Source organism: Microcaecilia unicolor, chromosome 7, assembly GCF_901765095.1.
Source record: "Microcaecilia unicolor chromosome 7, aMicUni1.1, whole genome shotgun sequence".
NCBI classification, from domain to species: Eukaryota; Metazoa; Chordata; class Amphibia; order Gymnophiona; family Siphonopidae; genus Microcaecilia; species Microcaecilia unicolor.
The window spans coordinates 217,818,028-217,841,786 of record NC_044037.1 but is presented as its reverse complement, the minus strand read 5'-3'; the positions used below and the strand labels follow the sequence as shown (position 1 = coordinate 217,841,786).

Below are 23,759 nucleotides of genomic sequence, written 5' to 3'. Positions count from 1 at the left end.
TTAGTGCATGCTAAATGCTGAATGTCCTATTTTATACCTATGGGCCACACGGCACTTAGAGGCCCTTTTAAAAAAAAGTGTGTGCTCTACGCGTGTGCAGCATGCAGCAAACCGAGACTGCAGCCAGGCTAGCGTGCCCCCTTGGTGGTAATTTTGGATTGGGCACGCCCCCATACCGCCGGAACAAATGATTTATTTCCTACTATGTGTGGCATTTCCGGCATTAATCAGTAGTTGGTATGCAGACCGGTCACTGCGCGTGTACTGCATGAGCTCTTACCGTTAGATAAATGGGTGGCGTTAAGGGTTCAGGTTATAGATAGGTGCACTGGTTTCAATTTTACCACAGGCCCTATTCCCGGCTCATTGAAAAAGGAGAAATCAGGTCTTACCTGATCATTTTCTTTCTATTATTTATTTATTTGTTGCATTTGTACCCCACATTTTCCCACCTATTTGCAGGCTCAATGTGGCTTACATTGTACCGTGTGGTGTTAGCCACCTCCGGTGATGAAACAAATACAGAATGATGTTGTTACAGTCACATTAGAGAATCAAGAGAAGAAGAGTAATATATTGTTCATTTCAAGTTTTGGTTTCTCTGTGTTGCTTAGTTCAGGCACTTAAGTTGGATCAGTAGGGTATGCCTTTTCGAACAGATCGGTCTTTAGTGATTTCCGGAAGTTGAGGTGATCCTGCGTTGTCTTTATGGCTTTTGGTAATGCATTCCATAGTTGCGTGCTTATATAGGACAAGTGGGTAGTTATGTCCATCGACCAGCAGGTGGAGATAGAAAATCCAAAACTGAGCACTACTACCTAGCCACATGCTAGCCGCCCAGTTCCTCAGTATTGTACATAAGCCTGCAGAAAACCAAGCTAAATGCATGAACAGCAACCAACCAACAAACAAGGCAAAAAAAACCCAAAACCAACAACAGGATCCAGAACAGTGAGTAGGGCAGTCAGAAGCAAAATAGGCCGAAAACACGGGGAGGGTCCTGGAAAGAAAATGATCAGGTAATCTTCAAATATATGCCAGATGAAGGCATAGGCCGAAGAAATAGATCACTTGCGAGCCTGAAGCAGGATAGTAATAACCGAATCCGAATAGCCCTTTTTCCTCAAACGAGACATCTCAAGGGCCAGGCCATAAGATCAAAGTGGGAGGGATCTTCCATGGCTACCGGTCCCTGCTGGAGAAGACCCCTCTCCTGCGGAAGCCGCAGTGGCTGGCTATCTAGAAGACTGATGAGGTCGGCATATCAAGGATGCCTGGGCCAGTCTGGAGCCACCAAAATCACTCTGCCGCAATGAGTCGCTTACTCAGCAGACGGCCCAACATCGGCCAAGGAGGAAAGACATACAGGCCTCCCTCTACTAGCCACGGTTGAAATAGGGCAACCAGACCTAGTGAATCCTGCTCCCTGCGACAACTGAAGAACTGTGGAACCTTGGCATTGTCCTTCGTGGCCATCAGGTCCATGCAAGGAAGGCCCTAACGCCACACCACCAGTTGAAACACCGCGGCAGACAGCTCCCACTCACCGGGATCCAAAACATGACGACTGAGAAAGTCGGCTTCTACGTTGAGGACCCCGGCAGTGTTGGTGGTTGAGAGGTAAGACAGGTGCCGCTCCGCCCATACCATCAAGAGGCCGGAATCCCTGGCCAGACGGCTGCTGCGGGTCCCCCCTGCCTGTTGATATAAGCTACAGTCGTCACATTGTCGGAGAACACTCGGACTACCGTCCCCTTCAGGAACGGGAGAAACGACTTCAGAGCTAGCCGCACCGCCCGAAGCTCCAGAAAAATTGATGGTCCAGCGGGACTCCTGTGGTGACCACATACCCTGAGCTAAATGGCCCCTGAAATGGGCCCCCCCAGCCTGACAGGCTGGCATCCGTTGTCACTACCTCCCACTGCAGAATGGGAAAGGACATTCCCTGAGCCAGAGACTGGGGGCAGAGCCACCAACTCATGCTCCGTCTAGCCTCCAATGTCCAAGGCAGCCTGACTCGGTAAGCCTCTGACACCGGAGACCAGCGAGAGAGCAGAGACCTCTGAAGCGGACGCATGTGAGCTTCCGCCCAAGGGACTACCTCCATGGCCGCTGTCATGGACCCTAGAAGCTGGACGTAGTTCCAAACCCGTGGCCTGGTGGCCAACAGAAAGGAACATACCTGCCTCACCAGCTTCACCTGCCGCGGGTCGGTCAGAAAGACCCGAGCCCACTGGGTATCGAATAGAACGCCTAAGTATTCCAGGCGCTGAGAGGGGATCAGGCAGCTCTTCTCGAAATTGATCACCCATTCCAAGGACTGAAGCAGCCTGACAAACATGGATGTCGCTTCCAAGCTGACCTGGTAGGACGACGCGTGAATTAGCCAGTCGTCCAGGTAAGGGTGCCCTCGAACACCCTGCTTCCGGAGGAAGGCTAGAATAATTCACCAAAGGTGGAGAACTCGAACTCCACACGGAAAACATGGAATGTATGAAAAAGTGGGATGTTTGACCACGGAAACCAAAGACTGGAGAGATGAATTCTTCTAAAAACAAATGTTTATTGATAAAAAGACTCGACACAACCTCTGTCACAGAAAAGGTCTTTATAAAGACTGACTTCATTTGACTTAACACTTAACCAGCTCATAGTCTCCAACATCTGCGCATTAGATGCTCTCCACCCAGTGAGACTCCTGATGCAGGCCAAGCGGCCGAAACACAGCGTTTATGTCGAGTCTTTTTATCAATAAACCTGTGTTTTTAGAAGAATTCATCTCTCCAGTCTTTGGTTTCCGTGGTCAAACATCCCATTTCTTCCTACATTCTGGAGGAAGGCTGCCACCACTACCATCACTTTGGAGAAGGTCTGTGGGGCCATAGCAAGGCCAAATGGGAGCGCCCAAAACTGGAAGTGCTGACCCAGTACCGCGAAATGAAGGAACTGCTGATGGAAGCCCCAAATTGGAATATGAAGGTACGTCTCTTTGAGATCGAGAGAGATGAGAAACTCGCCCTCCCGCAATGACGGACCTGAGGGTTTCCATCCGAAACTGCGTAACCCGCAGGCACTTGTTGACACTCTTGAGGTCCAGAATGGGCTGGACCGTGCCTCCCTTCTTGGGAACCACAAAATAGATGGAGTACCTCCCCTGTCCGCGCTCGTCGAGTGGCACGGGCACAATGGCCCGAAGAGACAGTAACGCCTGAATGGTGGACTTGACTTGTGCCTCTCAGGCAGAACCTCAACATGGAGATTGTAAAAAGAGAGGAGCAACCGGGCGGCACAATTCTAACCAGTAACCATCGCGCAGGATGTCCAGCACCCACTAATCTGAGGTGATGGAGGCCCAAGCGTCCTGGACCGCTTGAAGACGTCCCTCTATTGGACTGAACGTGTGGACCAACGCACCATCATTGCGACTGTTGGGCAGGAGGATCTGTCCGACCTGACTTGCCGGTCCCCTTCCTATCCCCCCAAAAGGACGACTGACGGGGCTGAAACTTAGGCCGTTGCCCAAAGGCCGGGCGACCTGGTCTATATTTCTTACTGTCCTAAAACCAAGGACGAGAGAACATGGACTGCCAACCAAATGACCTAGGCCGGTCCTCAGGCAGTAGCTGGGGTCTAGACTCTCCGAGCTCTTTCACCAGATTGCTCAAGTCCTCGCCAAACAGTAACTTCCCACGAAAGGGCAGCTTGACCAACCGGGCTGTGGACACCGCATCCGCAGACCACGCCCAGAGCCACAACTGTCGCCTTGCGGAGACCGCCAACGAAATACCCTTGGCCAAAGCCCTAAGCATGTTGTACATGGCGTCCACTAGATAAGCGAGACCTGCCTCCATCCTAGCCGCCCACGATCCACTCCTGGCCCCCGACCTTTGATGCCATTGCAGACAGGCATGGGCCACAAAAGAACTGCAAATCGTAGCCTGCAAGCCCAAGGCAGCCACCTCAAAGGCCTGTTTCAGGGCCTGCTCCAATTTCCTATTCTGAAGGTCCTTTAAGGCCACCCCGCCTTCCACAGGCAAGATCGTCTTTTTGGTGACCGCTGTCACCAAAGAATCCACCTTAGGAAAGCCCAACTTCTCCCTTTCCTCCAGAACCAAAGGGTAGAGACGGGCCACGACTCTCCCCACTCGCAGACCCGCCTACCTCGCAGACCCGCCTCGGGGGTATTCCTCTTTGCAGAGATTAAATCCTGAATATCTGGATGCATCGGGAACATCTTAGAGGGACCCCTAAGCCCCCGCATGGGACCAGACTGCTGGGAACCTGAAGAATCCCCCCCAGGTTCAGATACGGAGAGAGCCGATAAGGACTCCAAAATCAACACACCCAATTCATCTTTTTGAAAAAGCCGGAGCACCCGAGCGTCATCCCCGTCTCCCGAGGAGAGATCCCCCCCCTAAAGGCTCCAGGACCAAAGGGCCCGCAGTGTAGCGGACTCTGTGTCTGACCCCAGAGAAACGGGTGAACAACCCTCCAAAGGGTCGTCCAACAGGATAGGCCAAAGTCTCTTGGAAGGAGGAGGAGATGAGTCCGAATCCGCACCCCCCCGGGACCCACAGAGTAGGCAGAGCAGCACCCCCCTGCTTCAATAAAAATGCCTGGTGCATTAACAAGACAGATTCAGGGGGAAAAGGCATACCCTGATCAGGTAAGCCCCCAGCTGCGACTGCCCCTTTCTCTGCCACCGGCAGAGTACGTTCCCTGACCGCGGAGGACAAAATGGTTGAAGTTCCCGCCTCCGCCAGAGAGGAGTCGCCAAGAGATCTCCCCGGGGACCCGGAGTGCTGATCCAGGTCCATTATCCCCAGAGAAAGGCCACCAGGATCTCCTCCTCCACTTGGGGACACCGGGCTGCACACCGTGCAGCGGCCCAAGGAGGAGTGTCTACCCCTACAGGAGGAGCAGCGCTTCACCACCTCAGCGGGGACCGACATGCCACCGCGCCAAAAAACACCCAGTCAGAGGCCCGACTCGCAAGAGTGCACTGCAAGCCCACTAACTTGCTCCCTCCTCTTCTTTTTTTTAAAACTTTTGGCACTAGTGTTTAATAGAAAAAAGGCGCACCGCGGGAACCGCACGACCGTTACCACAGCCCGCTAAGATTCTCAACTCATCACTTGGATCCTGAAACAGGGTGTGCACCCCCGAACTCTCCAACCTCCTCACCTCCCCAGCCAGAACCGACACCACCGGACTGGAGCCGTTCTGATACGGCCAGAAGAAACGTGGCTCTCTCTTTTTTTTTTTTTGTTGGTTGCTGCACAGACACTGCCACGAGAGGCTCTGGAGGGAAATAAAGGGAAGAAAGCCTCCAGGCGGGAGTAAGACAGGGACCCAGCACCACCAGGTAATGTCTAAATTTCCTCAGGTGTGACTCAACTGGGAACTAGTCACCAACCAGACCAGGAGAAACCAACTGGAACACAGAGAGAAACGAAGTATGTCCATCCACCTGCTGGAGATAGAAGATACTGAGGAACTGGGCAGCTAGCACGTGGTTAGATAGTAGTGCTCAGTTCTGGATTTTCTATCTCCACCTTCTGGTTGATGGACATAACTACCCACTTGTCCTGGAATAGTGGGATAGAATGTAATGGAAAAGCCCTTTTCCCAGATGCAGTAAAAACTGGTCTGGCGTGAACCAAAAACATGTGCCCACACTACCGCAGGACACTTTGCCACAATTTAGTAAAAGGACCCCTAAGTGTGTGATAATGTCCATTAGTACATGCTAAGCTTTAGTAGAAGGGCCTCTCAGAAAAACTGGTGAACTTTAGGCTAGATATTACTACTGCAAGGAAATGGCAAATAAAAGTTTGAGAAGACACTATTACAGTCTTCTTTTCAATATGTTACACAATAGCCAACAGATACAACAAAAAATGAACTCATTTTATTTCCTGTTTAATAATTATGTTTATATTGTGCTTTAATTTTTCTTCATACACTCTTAGGGCCCTGTTTACTAAGCCATGATGTAGACACGCTGACGTTTTAGCACGTGCTACAAATTAGCGCATGCCAACGATAGAGACACCCATTATATTCCTATGGGTGCTCTAGCGGGCACTAAAAAGTTTGTATGCCTACAGCACGGCTTAGTAAACAGGGCCCTTAATTTCTTTAGTGACAAATTTGTCATGATAATCCTTAAATTGATAAATAAAAAGTTAAAAAAGAAAGAATAAGCAAATATTTCATTCCGGATGAGCTTAAATTTATAAAATATACTATGCACATAATTTAAAGACTAAAAAGTTTAATTTGTTTGTATTAACACCTGCAACAAACTGCAGTAATATAATTACAAAAATTTCACTTCACAACCCATATGCAATATGTGTCGTTTGCAGTTGGGGAATAAATACATGTTTCAGAATTAGGAGCATCATAAATTAATAAAACTTGCTTATAGAGCATGCAAATTAGTGTGGACTCATGTGCTAAAAAATAATTTGGCCACCTCGAAGGATATTTGGTTTGGTCCCACAGAGGTTAGTGGGTAGTTATCAATGTGGGCTACCGTTAAGATGAATTATTTTACTGTAAACCTGGGTTATTAGTAACTAGGTCTCATTACATAAAATGGGACCTGAGCTAAAATAACCTTTCTTCTCCTGGAGGGAGGGGAAACTTATCACCGTGGGCTACTATTAACATGGGTTATTTTACAACTAACATGCCATCTTAGCATAGTTTCCATTTTATACAATGAGATCAAGGGCCCTGTTTACTAAGGAGTAATAGAGTTTTTAGCGTGAGAGTCGCCCATAAGTAATCAGCACCCCTAGTTACTAATAACCCAGGTTAAGAGCAAAATAACCAATCTTAAACATAGTCCATGTTGAGTTTCCTTCCCCCCAAGTAACCTAACACACTACAGCATACAGAGCTACCAAAAAAAAAATCTTTGAAATACATGGGGACCTTTTACTAAGCTGCGTTAAGCGCTAATGTACACCTAAAGGGCTTACTGCAGAACGCGCTCAGTCATCCTGCGGTAAATCCGACATTTGCACCTGTAAATTACACACAAAAGAATTTTAAAATTTTTTTGTGTGGAGGGGGCACGTTGGAGACGGAGAGTGAGTGTGTCTGCATTAATTAGTTAATTAGTGCAAAATTAGTGTGCGAGTCCTAGATGGTAAAGGCTCATGTGCTAACATTTGTTAATAGTTGCATGTGAACGGCAACATTAGTGCATGGCCATTCATTGTGAAAAGAGAAAATTGGCCATTTTCTGTCTGCAGGAAAAATGGCCTTAGCACGCAGAAAAATCCTGCATAAAGGTGTGCTAAGGCCAACATTTCCTGCATCTTGGTAGAAAGGCCCCGTGATTTGTTATTTCCAAAATTCAGATCATTACCTTGAACATGCAGTTCACATGTTGAAGTAGCACGTCCAACACTATTAGTAGCATTGACTGAATAGGTTCCAGAATCTTCATTGTAAACTTCTGTAATTATTAAACTGTAAAGGTCTGCATCTTGTATAATCTGAAAATCATGGGAGCTTTGGATTTCAGCTCCCTCCCTGTAGAACTTCACCACAGGTGTAGGGATTCCAGTCACTCTGATGTCAAATCGAACTTGACTGCCTTGCCTTGCTGTTGTGCTCTGTAGTCTTTGTGTAAAATTTGGGGGCGCTGTTTCTGCTGCAAGGTGAATAAAATATATTAACTTATTAAGACAAATGTAATCTTAAAACATGTGGTTTTACTGTTATACAAAAATAATAAAATATATGGATTCCTAACACTGTGCTAAAAACTGTCAAAATTCCAAATTGTGTTTTTTGTAGCATAAAGAACAAATAGAAAGTAACACTTTCCTATAAAGAGAGCAATGAGAAAGAAAAATAAATACATATACTGCTATGTCTTGGAGAAAATGTGTCTTTGATTGCAGCCCTGAATTTTAGAATTATATTGTATTTTTACACTACTGTATAATTATTTTTCCTGGAATATTGTGAGTGGTTTAATATACCTAGAAACCTTAAGAAACAAATAATGACATTGTATATTTGCAATTTTGTAATATAGGATTTTAATAAAGAAGTTTTTAATTTTATATTTTGAATACTGTGGTAGTCCTTTGCCATATGGCTTATTGGCCATAGAATTCAAGATTAATAGGTTGAATCAAACCATACTTACAGGCTGACATTAAAATGCAAAGTTATTTTCAAAGGGGTATTTTGTAGAAAAGTACACAAGAATTCCAAAATTTCTGGGTTTCAAACTTTTCATAAGAATTCACCTTCTACTAGATCGCTTTGCTCTGACTCCACACAAGTAATAAACTTTTATATGTAGTCTGCTACACAAGAAAGTTTCCTAAATGTCTACATTAATGAATTGATGCCTGTAGCTAAAGATCTGAAAAAAAGGTTTGCTATGGAGCTCATTTAAATATGCATAAAACTTTTTCTGGAAATGCGTTGCCATCCCTTAGGAAATCCCATGGGTTAGTATATTGGTTCCCTACAATTATTACTTCAATCTGAACAGTATTTCAAAATCATAAATATACACCTTTATGGCCATATCCTATCACTTAAGTTTCACATGTTCACAAATTAACTAAAACAATTTAAATACAAAGGTGCCCTTTTACTACGCAACGGTAAGCACTAATGCATGCTTACTGCACGCTAAAAAAAACACTACTGCAGGATGCGCTCAGGCGCCCTGCAGTAGCTTTGAGATCAATGTTCAGAGGCAGACAGTAGGCAAGCCCTGTGCTTATCAGGTAGCAAGGATAAATCACAGAGCACTGCCTGATTAGCTCTATGTTAGTATGGGAGCCCATATCACCTAGTAAATAGGTGGCAGTAAGGGCTCCTGCACTAATGGGTATGTGGTAATTGGAAATTAGCACATGGCCATGAATGGAAAAATAGAAATTGTGGCCATTTTACTACTGTGCTAAAAGTGGCCTCTGCATGGGAAACCCACATGCTAAAGATAGAGAAGGTCACTTTTTAGCATGGCTTAGTAAAAAGGCCCCAAAGTTTAGATGCAGAAAAATATAAAAGGAACCTGCCCATAAAATTATCTTATACTCTACTTTCCTGAATCTTTGTTGTATTTGAAGATGCTGTTTGATTTTTCTTCTTTGATTTTTTAAAGTATGTAATTTTTTCATTTCTGTCACTAATGCATTTAGCACCAAAGCAGTAATGTATCTTGTACACATCTCTACTATAATAAAAAGCACCTCCAACATTCTGAAGCTGACTCCGTGGCTTCACTGAAGTGAAGGGTTCGTAAGGTTCTTCAGATTCGTCAGTCTGTCACCATCTCTCTCGGCCCCGCCCTCGCGTCAAAACGTGATGACGTCGAGGGCGGCGGACCTATCAGAGGCGCGAGGGCGGGGCTGAAAGAGATGGTGACAAACTGATGAATCTGACAAACCTTACGAACCCTTCACTTCAGTGAAGCCACGGAGTCAGCTTCACAATGTTGCAGGTGCGTTTCAGCTCCCTAATTTTGCAGTTAAACATCGCAGGGTGGCTGGGGGGGGGGGGGGAGAGGGGGGGCAATGACCCTGGAACTGGGAGGGGGGCAGGCGGACCCAGAAACTGGGAGGGAGGGAGGGAGGGGGGTGACCCTGAAACTGGGAGGGAGGGGGAGAGGGCCGACCCTGCAACTGGGAGGGAGGGGGGAAATCCTTGAACTGGGAGGGGGGGTCCCTGGCACACACTCTCATTCTCACACACACACTCTCGCACCCAGTCTCACTCTCTCTGTCACACACACTCACACATTCACTCTCTCTCTATCACACACTCACTCTCACACACACTCTATAAAACACACACAGTCCGAGGAAAACCTTGCTAGCGCCCGTTTCATATGTGTCAGAAACGGGCCTTTTTTCCTAGTATCCTAATAAAGGGGTCCTTTTACTAAGCTGCGGTAAAAAGTGGCCTGCAGTAGTGTGAGAGCGTCTTTTGGGCGTGTGCTGGGCCAATTTTTACCGTGTCTAGGAACAAAGGTCTTTTTTTAAGTGGCTGGAAAATGGACATGCGCTACAACTGAAACCAGTGCATGTCCATTTTTGGCCTGAGACCTCACCGCCACACACTGACCTAGCGATAAGATCTCACGCACTACTCATGCGGTAAGCATGCAGCACGTGCTAATTGCTGTTTACCGCTGGGTAGGTGCCACGCGGTAGAAAATAGAAAATATTTTCTACTAAATGTTTTTGGCACATGCCAAATTTGGAATTACCACCCAGGGTATGCGGTAGCAGGGAAATAATGCTGGTTTGGCACACATTGGATGGGCGCAGACCCTTAAGTGCCTTTGCAAAAGGGACCCAAAGTTGTTAAACTATATAACCAGCACAATTTTTGTACTCTGAATTTTTCATGTTGAGTTGTAGTGGTTTTCTTTCCTGATCTGTATGTTAAGGTCTTGGGCTGCCATACTTTATTTGACACTGATGTACTAAGCTGCAGAAGGGGATTCAAACAGTAAAACATAAAAAACAACCCTGAACTTTGAATAAACATAAAGGGCCTGATATTCAAAGGGGTTTAAGTGTCTGGTTAAACCATGCTGAGTTGGCTGATTGCTGATATTCAACTAACCACTAGCCTCTCCCTTTTACAAAGTCACGCAGTAATGCCAACACAGCCCAAGCACGTTGAATGACTACACGGGCATCTGCTGGGGGGGGGGGGGGGGGTAGGTTAGGGACAGTCCAGGGGCAGAGCTACAAATTAGCCAGTTAGGAGGAGATTCTATATATGGTGCCTAAAAAATCGGCACTGAATCAGTTCCGACTGAGTGTATTTTATAATCGGTGACTAGATAAAGGCACCGATTATAGAATACTCTTTGTTTATATTTCAGCACTTAAATCTATGTGCATTCGTGTACACTAATGAGAACTTGGTGTAAATCCATGCATGTAGATTTAGGCGTACTAGGCTGCCTGAGATTTATCACACTGGTGAATATAATCATCTGGGTAGAGCCTTGTGTGCACCTGCACAGCAAAACTCTTAGGTTGCTCCCATCCCATTCCTACATTTCCAATTTTTGTGCTCTGGGCAATTGCCTAGTCTGCTTAATGGAAGAACTATCTCTGTTTATGTACACATAAACACAGTTTGGCTTAAACTATTCAAATTTTATCAAGTCTAATGTCAAATACCACTTTATGAGGGTAATTTTATTACCAGCTGCCTAGTTTAAGGCCACAAAATGCATCTATTTTGAGCCTATTTTATAAAGAAAAGTGGCCAAAAATGTGCCCTGATTTAAGGCACCAGCCCTATGGCTAGTATAAATGCCCATAACTACACGGTGTTTAAATTAATGATTAAAATACTGTCATTTAAGAGGCATTCTTGCCACCTAAAAGTCTCAGCTGTGATACAGGGGAGTTTAAATCATTTTTATTAGAGGGTGTATGGAAAATTGTTTTTGATAAGTGTATAATGGAAGCCTGCATTTCTGGTTCCAACACCCATGCTGTGGTGTCCCCAAAAAGTATTAACTCAGAAATTAAATTCCATCTTAAGCAGCATTACGCAAACTACTACATTAAGTGGTTCATTTTCATAGCACATAGACTTATAAAGTTACGTAGGCTACTATGAGGGGCATTTTAAATATGACATCTAAATCCGATTTTGAATGTTTGGGGGAAAATGTCCAAAAATCCAGTAGCGAACATGACCGTTTTCAAACCAGAAAACATTCAACTTTTTGTTTCAGAAATTACTGTTTGCTAGATGTTTTTGTGCTTGGTGCGTTTATCTTTTAGGACCATTTTTGAAACCCCCCCACAAACTTCCAAGGGAAAAATACACAAAAACAAGCCATTGGGATGTATGTGGAGAGGGGGGGGGGGGGCAGCACTGCCCTTGAAAATAGATTTGATCAGTTGAAACTCAAGGCAATCTAATGCCAAAGCAGAGGGATGAGATAGCATCTCACCTCAAGGCACCCAAAAAGGAGGCTTCCCTGAGAAAACAGGGGGACCATTCACAGAACACTAGCCAGGCAGTTTCACCAAGAAAAAGGAAAGCAACTTATTTTTACAGGCTGTATATAATAATCATCATCATCATCATCTTTGAAAGCACTGGTTATACTCAGCAAAAATAGTAGCAATTTAATTATGTAGTATGGGACTATAATATAAAAAATACTAACCCCTGACACTGCACATTGGACTGCGAACACTGTTAATTTAAACGTATATTTTGCATCCACAGAAATCTGTGATCCCTCCCCAAACAATGGGTGATGAGCAGAACTAGGACATTTCCCAAAAGAACAAAGCACATACACAAAAATAAAATATTGGATTTTGGTGCCATCTCAATAACAGCAACATAAACCTTCTCCAGTACAAGAACATATTGTGAAATAATACAAAACCCTAAAAAAGTCACTCATATTCTATAGAGCAAATCTACCAGGAGTCACACAGCGAAGACCTTACTTAGGAAAAGGCAGCACCAGAAATACTGCAGTAGGGCCAAGACAACATATATTGGTAACACTAAGTACATCAGATTACTACAGACATTCAACCCCAGATTCTGTATAGGCCACCCAAATTTGGGCACGGATCACAGATGTGCATATAAACTGATTAGTCAATTGGGTGCTAACAATCAATTATTGGATTTAATTGGCACTAATTAAGAGTTATGCACACATCTGTCCTATGACCCATTTTATAACATTTGTGCCTAAATTTCATTGTATGCAACTCAAAAGGGGTGTGTGGCCTTGGGAGGGGCATAGGCATGACAGGGGAATTCTCAGAAATTAGGTTCAATGTTACAGAATACTTGGATTTGCGTGATCAACTGCTATCAGATAGGCAAGCATTTACATTAGCTTTTGGCAGGTACAAGCGCTTGTGCCCAAACTTAGGGGTAGTAAGTGCACCAAGCTACTATTCTATAAAGTGTGCTGTGCACAGAGTGCCCCTTACAGAATACTATCTTAGTGTGGATCATAACGGCACCTATCTTTGGGGACCTTTTACTAAATCTGTCTCTCAATGCTAAGAAAATAACTGGCGTCACTCACACATACAGATTATAGATAAACCTTCACCAAGTATAGAATAAGCAACCACAAACTACAAATATAAATATGTTGACCAAAATTAAACTGAAATCCCAACAAACTAGACTCTGTATATAGTGCAACACACTGAAACAGAAATGTGCATAATATAAATATAGCAAATATAAATATCAAAAGCTGCTATATTCCAATCAGTAATCATGTTGGCCCCATTCTCTGGTTTCTGCTTTCCTCTATCTTTTCTTAACTTTCTCTGCATTATCTTTTGTTCATATGCCATTTCTTTCCTTAACCTGTCTTCTCCATTTTCTCTCCTATATTCATGTCTGACTTGAATGTTTTTCCTTTCAGCTGTTTTTCCACTCAGATTTCACTCCATCTTCTTATCCAGTCTTTGATCTCCTTGTTTTCACTGTATCCACCTACATCCTTCCATCTCTTTCCCTTTCCTGGTCCTTCATTTTCCCATCCTCTTGCTTTCTAGGCTTTCATTAACTCTTCCATATCACCCTTCTCTATCCAACATCGCCTTTTCTCTCTTCACCCTTCCAACATTTCCTGTCCTCCTTTGTCCTGCATCTTCCCTCTCACTATCTCTCTCCCTTCTCTCTCACCCTTCCTTTCTGTCCAGCATCTCTCTCTCTCTCTCTTTCCCCTCACCATCCAGGATTTCCCTTCTTCCTACTGCACCCATGTTCAGCATTGCTTTTCCTTCTCCCTACTCCCCCTCCCATGTCCAGCATCCCCCATCCCTCCTCCCATGTTCAGTATCTCCTGTCTTCCTGCTTCCCCTCCCATGTCCAACGTCTGTCCTGTTTTCCTACTCCCTTGTATTTAACGTCTCCCCTCTGTCTTCCTATTCCCCATGTACAGCATATTCCTTATCATCCTATTCCCTTCATCATGCCCTTCATTCCTCCTTTCTGTTTCTGTTCTCCCCCCCCCCCCCCCCCATGGAGCCTTCATATCCCCTCTATCACCTTCCTCCCCCATCATGACAGTATATCCCTTTCTTTTAGCCTCCCTGATCCAGTTTCTTCCCTTCCCTGCTTTTGTTCAGCATCTCCCTTTCCCACACTCGTCTTTCCCCCACTGCCACTACTACCACTTCCCTGAATGTGCAATAAAACAGAAAAAAGGCACAAAGCCTTGGAGCCTGTACATGCCATTGATGTCTCTGCCTTTCCTGCTCCCTCAGAAACAGGAAGGGGGCAGTACCATTAGAACTATCAACGGTATGCCTTTGCTCCAAGGCTGTGCCACTTTTTCCTGTTTTATTGCTGCTGCCATTAGTCCTGGGAAGTGGCAGCGGCAGGGATTAGCTGACTGGGATCCAAGTGAGGCTGCTGCTGCAGAGGCATTTTTTGAGGCACTTTTGCCTTCACCTCCTTCAAAAAAAACATTTTTGACACTTGACGTGACTGCTTCACTTGGCCTAAGGATAGTGCTGTTCCTGGACCCGATAACTTAAATCTGCATAACGTCAGGTGTGCAATTTCTACAGTCTGCATATAACTTCAAGGCCTATCTCTTGGATCACTCCTAACCTGCTCCAGTAGCAGCATAACTTTTAGGGGTATGTTTACTAAGGTGCATTAGCGTTTGTAACGTGCCTGTACATTTGAGGCGCCTTAAACGCTAACGCACGTACACCATTTACGCACATTAAAAACGCTAATGCGCCCATAGTGCCGCTTAGTAAACATAGCCCTTGGTTCTATAGCAACTTCAGTCAAAAGTTATGCATTATCCACACTGGCAATTTTGAAAAGGAAAAAAAAAACGGCCCTTATGCAGTATGCTGGACTCCTAATCTAGTTCCTGGAGGAGCTTTATTGACCAGCCTTGGATTTCTGACAACTCCATCCTGGTGTATTGATTTCAGTGGGTGGAGTCAAGGACTACAAATATTCCATTATTTTGGGATGTAAGTTCAAAACCAGGGCAGTCCAAAAATTCTGTCTCCTGGAGCCTGGCAACTTGACAACTCTGCTAAGCCTGTTAAATATCAGCCCCAGAATGCACCTTGAACCAAATGTGGAAATCGATAAATGTAAAACACCTTTATTTTATGATTGTTTTCTTTCATTTGTTATATTACTATAGTAAAAAAAAAAAAGCTTCACAAGCAGTTATGCTATATAACAGAGAGCTACAAAATTACAAGCCTAACAGCAACGTGTGCCACTATCTTGCTTCTAGGAGGTCTCCCACCCACTTCTTCCTTTACAGTTCAATATTATCCCCTTGCAACGGAATTTAAGTGATTCAGGCGCTGCTGCCCAAGTGCGCGTGCACTAATTGCTTTTCTGTTTCCCGGCTTGCGTCAGGCTTGGTGCACGTGCAGAGAAAGGTGGCGGGAAGCAGTGACGTACCTGTGACGAGTAGTTCGGCGGTACTAGTTGCTTGTCCAGCTCCGTTGGTGGCTCGTACGGAGTATCTTCCACTGTTCGCTGTTGATACGGCGGGGATCATCAGTTTAGCGCGGCCATCGCTAAAAGAGATCTGCACGCCGGGTACAGCTGCAGCGGAGAGAACCTGGCCATCCCGAAACCAGCTCACCTCAGGAACTGGGAAACCTGCCGGGTGAGGAAAGATAAGAAGAGAGGTCAGGCTTTTCGGGAGCTAAGGGGAATGGGCAGGCAAGGCCCGAGGTCAGGTGGTAACAACAGGGACCATAGGAGCTAGCTCTGTGGGTGCTTGAGCACTCCCAATATTGAGCCAACTCCTTGGCTGTGTTGAAGAAGAGGTAATTTCCGTTAGGTTTGGCATCCCCCCCCCCCCCCCCCCCCCCAATCATTTTGAAAAGTTGCACTTGGTTAGGTTGCTGCTACCATTTGGGATATCTTGCGTTCACTAGGGGCGTAGCCAGACACCCAATTTTGGGTGGGCCTGGGCCAAAGATGGGTGGTCTCTCCTTCTCTCACCCGCATGCCATATATTCTCTCAAACATCTCCCCTCTCCCACATACCTTTTAAATAGCAGATTTTCACTGGCAGAGTAGCAACTAATACACAATGCTCATGTTGGCCCCACAGCCTCCTTACTGATGCAACTTCCTGTTTCTGCATAGGTGGGAATAAGGCTGTGGGGCTGGAGTGAGCGGTATCTTGCTGCAGATGAAAATGTGTGCAGAAGGGACAGCTGTTGGGGCTTGGGAATCCCTACCAGCCACATCATAGGTGTGCTGCTACAGGTTGGGCCTGAGCCCAAAGTGGGTGGGCCTGGGCCCATGCGGGCCCACCCTTGGCTATGCCACTGCTAGGGACTTACAACTACAGGCCTGTAGTTACAGTTATTCTTATTGAAGTAGAATGGTTGCAGTATCTAGAACAAGTGCAAGGGAGATGAACCTTCAGCCTTCCCCACCCCATCCCCATGCCAATTAACCTTTAGGCCCCTGGCTTGCAGCCTACCCACCCCCCCATCCCTCTGATTTTAAATAAATAATGAGCATCATATAGATATCCTATACAAATTTAGGTTAAGCTATTTTGATTGATGGCAGTCTGGACCTATTGTTTTGGTTTGATTGTAGCTGCTGTTTTCTTCCCCAAGAAGTTCTTGCCCTAGGGAGCCACCTAATCTTGTCTAATGGTTGGGCTGGCCCTGTCTGTATGATCTGAGCTGACTGTTTTTTTTTTAACCATTTCTCTACACAGGACTGGTGCAAGAGTATTAGGCACCCCTAGTCCAACCTTCAGCGTTATGTGCCTCAAATTAATTACTGTTCAGGCCCCTAATCTGCCTCCCACCAAGACATGCCTGATGGCTATAACGATCTGTTGTTTTGCTTTAACTGCAGCTATTCTTTGCTGTCCCTTAGAAGCTGCTGCTCTCGATAACCAGCTGGTGTTGCCTAATGGTGAACCTGTCCTGTCTCTACAGAAAGAAATGTTGCACTTATTGAATTGGTCCGGTAATCTTTCTAATTGTGTTGTAGTGTTAAACCGACAAGGGAGGTATAGCACATAAGCTTTTGAGAGGTTTTTTTTCTTCACCTCTGAAGATTGGAAAGATCATGTACTACAGCCAGCAGATTGAGAATTGAGAGAGAACCAAGAGTTCATATGTTTTTGTATATATACTGTGACCATAGCTGAAGCATTGCTGTTTTTGAATAAGGCAGTTAGCAGAAGAGGAGGCATGCATAATGGCATAGGCAGTGGAAGAGAGTGGACCATAAGGGCCATTGCCCCACTAGTTTATTGCCTCACACACATTAGCAACCAGGGAGGGGGGTGGGAGGTGGCAGGGACAGAGCTTGATTCAGTCCTCCCAAACAAAAAGATGTACCATTGTGCCTGTGATTTTTCTCCAGGTCCAAGTATCACTAGAAATGGTGTTGAGATGAGAAGCCCCCTATGTGCCAGGGGTGACCTGGTACAGAATGCTCGGGAATTTGGGGGGGGGCTCTTGGGCTATAGGTTCCCTGGATGAGAGAGCTTCCTAAGTTAAAATGGTAATGGAGTTAACATAATAGAAGTTTTTAGGTCGATTATCCGACGTAAATGGGACTGACCCATTGCCAGATAAGTGAAAAGGTGGATAATTTTCAAAAATTGTTCTAAAACAAACATTTTTAATAGAAAAATATACTATGATTTCACCGGGGGGGGGGGGGGGGGGGCTGTCGGATATGTCGGATTAGCAAACATTGCATAATCAAGACTACTGTACTTTTCTTTTTAATGAATTTTATGACTTCTGATTTAATGCTGTTTTTTACTGTTGTTTTATCACTGATTTTTTACTTTGCTGCTTTCTGGATAGTATTATCTTATTAGATCAGAAGTAAAGTAAAATAAACGTTAGCACATAAGTAAAAAAAATAACTGCATTAAAAATCAAATGCAGATTTACAACATTGTCCAAGATCTGCTAAACAAACTGTGCTCTTTAGTTGCTGATGCTGTGTTCAACAAAATATTGGTGAAGACAATGGCCCCTGCGGGTCTCCCCATTCTGCTTCCTATGATGCAATTTTATTACATTGGCCTGTGTGCTTGCCCCTCTCCTTGATCTGGTCTGTAAAATGTTGCCTTTTATATATATTGGCCCCTTCTGTTTTGCTTCAGATCAGTGCTTATATTAGCAGTAGAAGAACACAAATCTAGTAAACACAACTTTTTTTTCCCCCATCCACAAAGACTAGGAAAAAAATACTAAATAAATCAGGCAATAAAAGATTAGGGCAATCAAACAACAGTAAAAGAAATTCAGTCACGATATGCATGTCTTCTGTAAGTGGGTTTCTTTGTTATTTGAATTGACTCTGCCTTCTACAAACAATATTTGGAAAAAAGAGCACATATACCCTGCTATGAGGTTTGTTGCTTTGGACAATTACCCCCTGGATTCTATATAGTGCGCTTAGATTTAGGCATTGAAATCAGCGCAGATTCTATAGCACTGCGAGTAACTTAATTGGCTTAACAAGCTAATGAGTGCTGATATCAGCACTTAACACGTAATAATGAGCACTAATTGGCATTGATTAGAATTTAGGCACACAACTCGCTAAGTGTATTTGCTTGGATTCCATTATATAATACTAGCATAAACCCACATTGACGCACCTAAATGTTGGACTTCCTGTTTATTGCCAGGTCAATGATGTGTAATGGGCATGCCTAAGTGTAGTATTTAATGTGCATAATTTACAATATTCTGTAAGTGGCTGCCCCACCCATGCTCTGCTCACATGAATGCCCGTGTGCAGTTATGTGCTATTCTATAAGGGCATGCATAAGTGCTGTAACGCATAATTGCAGGTGCTCACTTATAGAATTGCCTTTCACATGGGTAATAAAAAATAAGTTCACAAGACAACTTTAGCGACTAAGAAAAAATATAACATAGTCTTTCGTTATTTTATTAAGGAAAAGGTGTTAGCAAGAGAAGCAAAGAAGTCGGCATAAGGGTAAGGTGGCATATGGAGAGATTATAAGGGGAAGGAAGATGAGAAGCAGGAGAGCCAGAAAATTAGACCTCAGCTCAGTGCAAGAAAGAGAATTGTGAGTATAGGCAAGAGGAGTGGAGTTCCATGGGAGGCTGGGGAGAGAATATAGTGGCATCAAGGAAAAGAGTGAAGAATGGTTTGTTATTCTTTGTAAAAATGTGTTGCTTCCAGAAGACAAACTTGTAAAAATGCAGAAATAATAACGGAGGGATTGGCTTATCCAGTATGCCCAACTATTCTGAGCCACAATACTATAAGTACTTTCCAGCTGCCAATTGTTAGTAAAATGGGACCTGTGCTAAAATAGCACAAGTTAGCAGTGAATTTGTCTCCCTATAGGTGAGAACTTATGTTGATGAGTTCTCACCTATAGTTTATTTATTTATTTGCTACATTTGTACCCCACATTTTCCCACCTAAGTTCATTGGGTAATTACATTAAAAATGTGTTGCTGCAACACTTACCATACAAACAATGTTAACTACGGCTCTGATAGAGTTGTTTTTAGCATTAATGCAATCCATGTTAAATTTAGATGAGTTGATTAATTTTGTTTGTCTTGTTTATAATTCCATTAATGGGAAAACATTTAAGTTTAGTAAATAGAAGAAACCACTTATAGTAAATATGCATATGTCGATTGACCTAATCTTTTAGTTTAGTACAGGACTTCCCAAACTTGTCCTGGGACTCTCACAGCCTGTTAGGTTGTCAGGATATCCAAAATAAAAGGGCATAAGAACAATTTGCATAAAGGAGGCTCAGTATATGTAAATTTATCTTGTGTGCATTAATTGTGGTAATCCTAAAAACTATATTGCGTATAAATCCAATTGTCTGTGAAAACAGGACAAGTTTAGGAAGACATAGCTTTTGAGATTGCTGTGTATGTGTTTATGTGGGTTCCTTTAGTATCTATTGACACCAGTTCAAGGCAATGTAAATTCGTTTGTGCCAGCATTCCAACTTCATACATCTGCTTCATTGTGTACTAGTTTATAGTTTTATGTCAGATTGGTATTTGTGTTCCAGTACTTTAATTATGAATGCTTCTATACTAAGAAAGAAAAAAACTTGCCCCCTGATACTCAGCCAGGGTGGTCAGTGTTTGATATAAATGCCGGCTGCAGAACCCTTTTAATATCTGTATATTCAAGCTGGTATGTAGATATTGGGTAGTGCTCAATATCCAAGTATAACATGACCACTGCCAGTTATCCAGGTATAGGTGATATTCAGACCAGTACCCAAAACAATTTGGGACTGAATAATGCTGCCAACTGGATAACCTGAAACGTCCATTGCTAGGGTAGTCAAAAAGGATTTTAAGCAGTATTATCTGCTTATTGCTGCAGAAAATAGGTGTATGGACTTGATGAACAGGATTTATCTGGGTAGGAGCTGCTCCTACCCAGATAAATCCTGCTGAACCCATTGGTCTGTATTTTGGTAGATAGTCAAGGTTTCTATAGTGGAAGGTTTTTAGTGGTGAAATCAGTGGTATTAACGGAAGCAAAAAAAATGTAATCAAAACTAAGCTTTGTTCTTACCACTAATACGAGCCTCAAAGGTTGCGGCACTACCCTCCAGTGCCACAACACTTTGTAACGGCTGTAGAAACTTCGGTGCTTCAGTTGTCATCTTTGTAGGCACTCTGAAAGCAAAAGGTTTTAAAAATTTGTCAGAAAGCTTGCATCTAAAGTGCTGTAACTCTATAGTTTTAATATTTGCCCATAAGTTTTAGAAGTAAGCAGAATAACTGGAGGAGTTCAGGGAACGTGTCCTAGCTACAGTTGGAAGTATGGAAGTTTTATTGGCATTTACTTATTGTAAAAAATGGAGTGTTTTAAGAAATTGCATGTGTTGCTTTAAATTTCAGAGAGATGTTATACAAAGCTTGTACATTCATGAAACATGTTTACAACAACTGAGCAAGCTGATGTGTCTCAAAAGTCTAAGTCTAGATGCTTCTGCTACATCTATTTTTGAAATTCAAATTAGGGAATATGATGCCTTCTGACATTGATGGGTTCAGCAACTGGACAGAGTGGTGTGAAATCTAAAAGTAGAATATGCTTCCCAATCCTACCCCCATACAGCCTCTTCCTTTTCTCTGTCCAAAGCCTTCCTTAAAACAAAACAAACAAAAAAAGCCCAAAAGCTTACAACCAGAACCACTGTCAGCTTTATATTGAAGGTTAAAAGAAAATGTTTGTTTCACATATTTTGGGGATTTAGCTCACACACATTTCAGTTGATTTACATACAGGTATTTCACTGTCCCTGGAGGGCTTACAATCTAATTCTGTATCTGAAGCAGTTGAGGATTTTGTGACTTGCCCAAGATCACAAGGAGCATCAGTGGGATTTGAATTGTGTTTTCCTTATTGTCAACCTGCCCTAGTCACTATACTACTCCTTCACTCCTCACATGATTTCATTAAACTGTATGTTTGCAACCATGTTTTTAATCACTTTTCATCTTTGTTAAAATCAAATCTAAGTTCTAAGCTATGATCTGAAAACCATCCTCCCTTGGCCTTTAGGCTAATATTCAGACTTTGGAAATATGAAGGATTAATATGCTGCCACACAACTTCAGTGCAGACATGAAACTGGGCCATGCACAAACTAGGAGGATCAAACCTCCTATTAAAAGAAATCTTCAGCTCCAAGAAATCAATTAGTGTTACACTGAAATGCCCTCTGCTATATAAAAAAAATGTTTTTCTTTAATAACTCTGTAAGGAGAGAGGGACAAGATTCCCAATATTCCAATATTCTTGAAGTCTTTGCTTACTTAGTGGATATTATTCCAAATACTGTAGGACTAGTGTGTGTGCCATTTGGATTTTGATGTAATTACATATCTATACCCAAGCTCAAGATGAGTTATATTCATTCAGCTGTGGTAGATATTTTCCTGCTCCCAGAAGGTTTACAATAAATTTGTAACTGAAGAAGTAGATGCTGAAATGGCTTGGCCAAGGTCACAAGGGGCAAAAGCAGGATTTGAGCCCTAGCTATGCTGGCTCTCTGCAGCTGCCTTAACTTGAAAACTAATCCCTCACTTTATCTCTGCTTGGACTAAAACTTTGATGATATGTATCCATTATGGATTCTCTGAATTTTCAAGTGATATATTTAGTATGATAGCATGTATGTATAAAGTAACTATAAAGTTTTCAAATATACATACATAAATTATATATGTATTTTTATGGTGTATACAAATGCATATAAAGCATGGTTTTATTTTAAATTTATGTGTAAGCCTTTTTAAAATTAATTGATTTTATTAAGACAAATTTCAGCAATTAAGATTTACATTATATAAAGATTTAGTTTGCTAGACTTAATAGGTATGTGACCGAAATGGCATGTTCCAGAAATAACCTGCTCTGCAGTGATTGACAGCAGACAAGTGTTTCAAGGCTGGAATGCAACTGATACTCTAGCAGTTGATTCCCTTAAAAAGTCATCAGTACTGTGCTGATACCACATGTATTTTATCAGAGCTATTCTTGGCCTTTCTCAGTTTGTCTGTAATATAACCTTGAGCACTCCCTAACACGTCAGAATATTTTTAAAACATTAAGCAACCATTTCCACACATATCACATGTTTCAGCTTCTAAACACTTTTTTAAAGCAGTTTGAAAGTAAATTATCAGATGCTACTTAAAATAATTTTCTAGAACCACACTTTAATATAATGCAATGGTGAATTTTATGTCAGCTTAGAACATGCAGTATTTGTCATATATATATTTATATATATATACACACACCCACACGTTCACACTTTTAAGTGTGCATTCACTGTAATTTATACAATACATGGTGTGTTTAATTAGGAGAAATGATTTTTTTTTCCCACAAGTAAAAAGTATATACTAACCTGATTCCTCAGGAGTGCCTAAAAGAATGGGACAGAGCCCAGAGGTTGCTTATCTTCAGAAACGCCGCCCTTATCCAGAATGTTTTTAGACCAATCCTTGTGTGTGAATGGTTGAGCCTCTCAGCCTAAAAACAAAACTACACAGTGTTGGACTGTGTAGTTTTGCTTTCGATGCAATCCCTACACCCGAGGCAAGGCTGGGAATGCACGCACTGCTCAGAAGTGCTAACATAGTTGTTTTACTTTATATACCCCAGATCTGCTGACAACCAGGCATCATCATATCATAGTCACCTCTGATTGGCTTCCTTAAGCAAAGGATCATGGGAGAAGGAGGTTGACCTTATGCAGTTGCACACCTGTCAGTCTAACTGGCAGTGCTAATTTTGGCATAATTTAAGTGGCATTCTATATTGAAATCAATAAATATATTTGCATGGAGTTTTGAAAATGTATTGCATGGGTCTATTGGTAATTGTTTCTCTGTTTTCATACATAACCAAAATAAGTGTAAACGAGGGTTTTGTTAGTTATGAGAAAATTAATAGCTCAAGGAAGCATTTGTCATGCCCCAAATAGATCTGACCCGGCTTTCTCTTCCCTAGCAACAAGCAGCTGCTAAATGTATCTGTCAGTCAGAGGCATATAACTAAACTGATCTCATAGATGGGATCTTATTGTTATAGGGAACTTTACATTTTATTTATAGAATTTAGACGTAAATAAATATTGTAAGTAAAAAAAAATTGATGGGAGATTACTAAACAGTTACAATATAAAATCAAAATAATTGTTAATATACAATGAA

At 43.0% G+C, this 23,759-nt stretch overlaps 1 protein-coding gene across 1 annotated transcript in view; it reads right to left on the bottom strand.

Annotated features, from left to right (window-relative positions):
• Positions 1-23,147, bottom strand: part of TTN (titin) — a 470,266-nt gene extending 447,119 nt beyond the window's left edge. Inside the window, exons 1-4 of the mRNA XM_030210848.1 lie at positions 22,952-23,147; positions 20,602-20,705; positions 15,463-15,666; positions 7,385-7,672 (exon numbers count right to left, since the gene is read on the bottom strand). Coding sequence (XP_030066708.1) covers positions 7,385-7,672; positions 15,463-15,666; positions 20,602-20,692 — 583 coding nt within the window. The 5' untranslated portion in view covers positions 20,693-20,705; positions 22,952-23,147. The remainder of the gene's footprint in view (positions 1-7,384; positions 7,673-15,462; positions 15,667-20,601; positions 20,706-22,951) is intronic.
• Between the last annotated feature and the right edge of the window lie 612 nt (positions 23,148-23,759).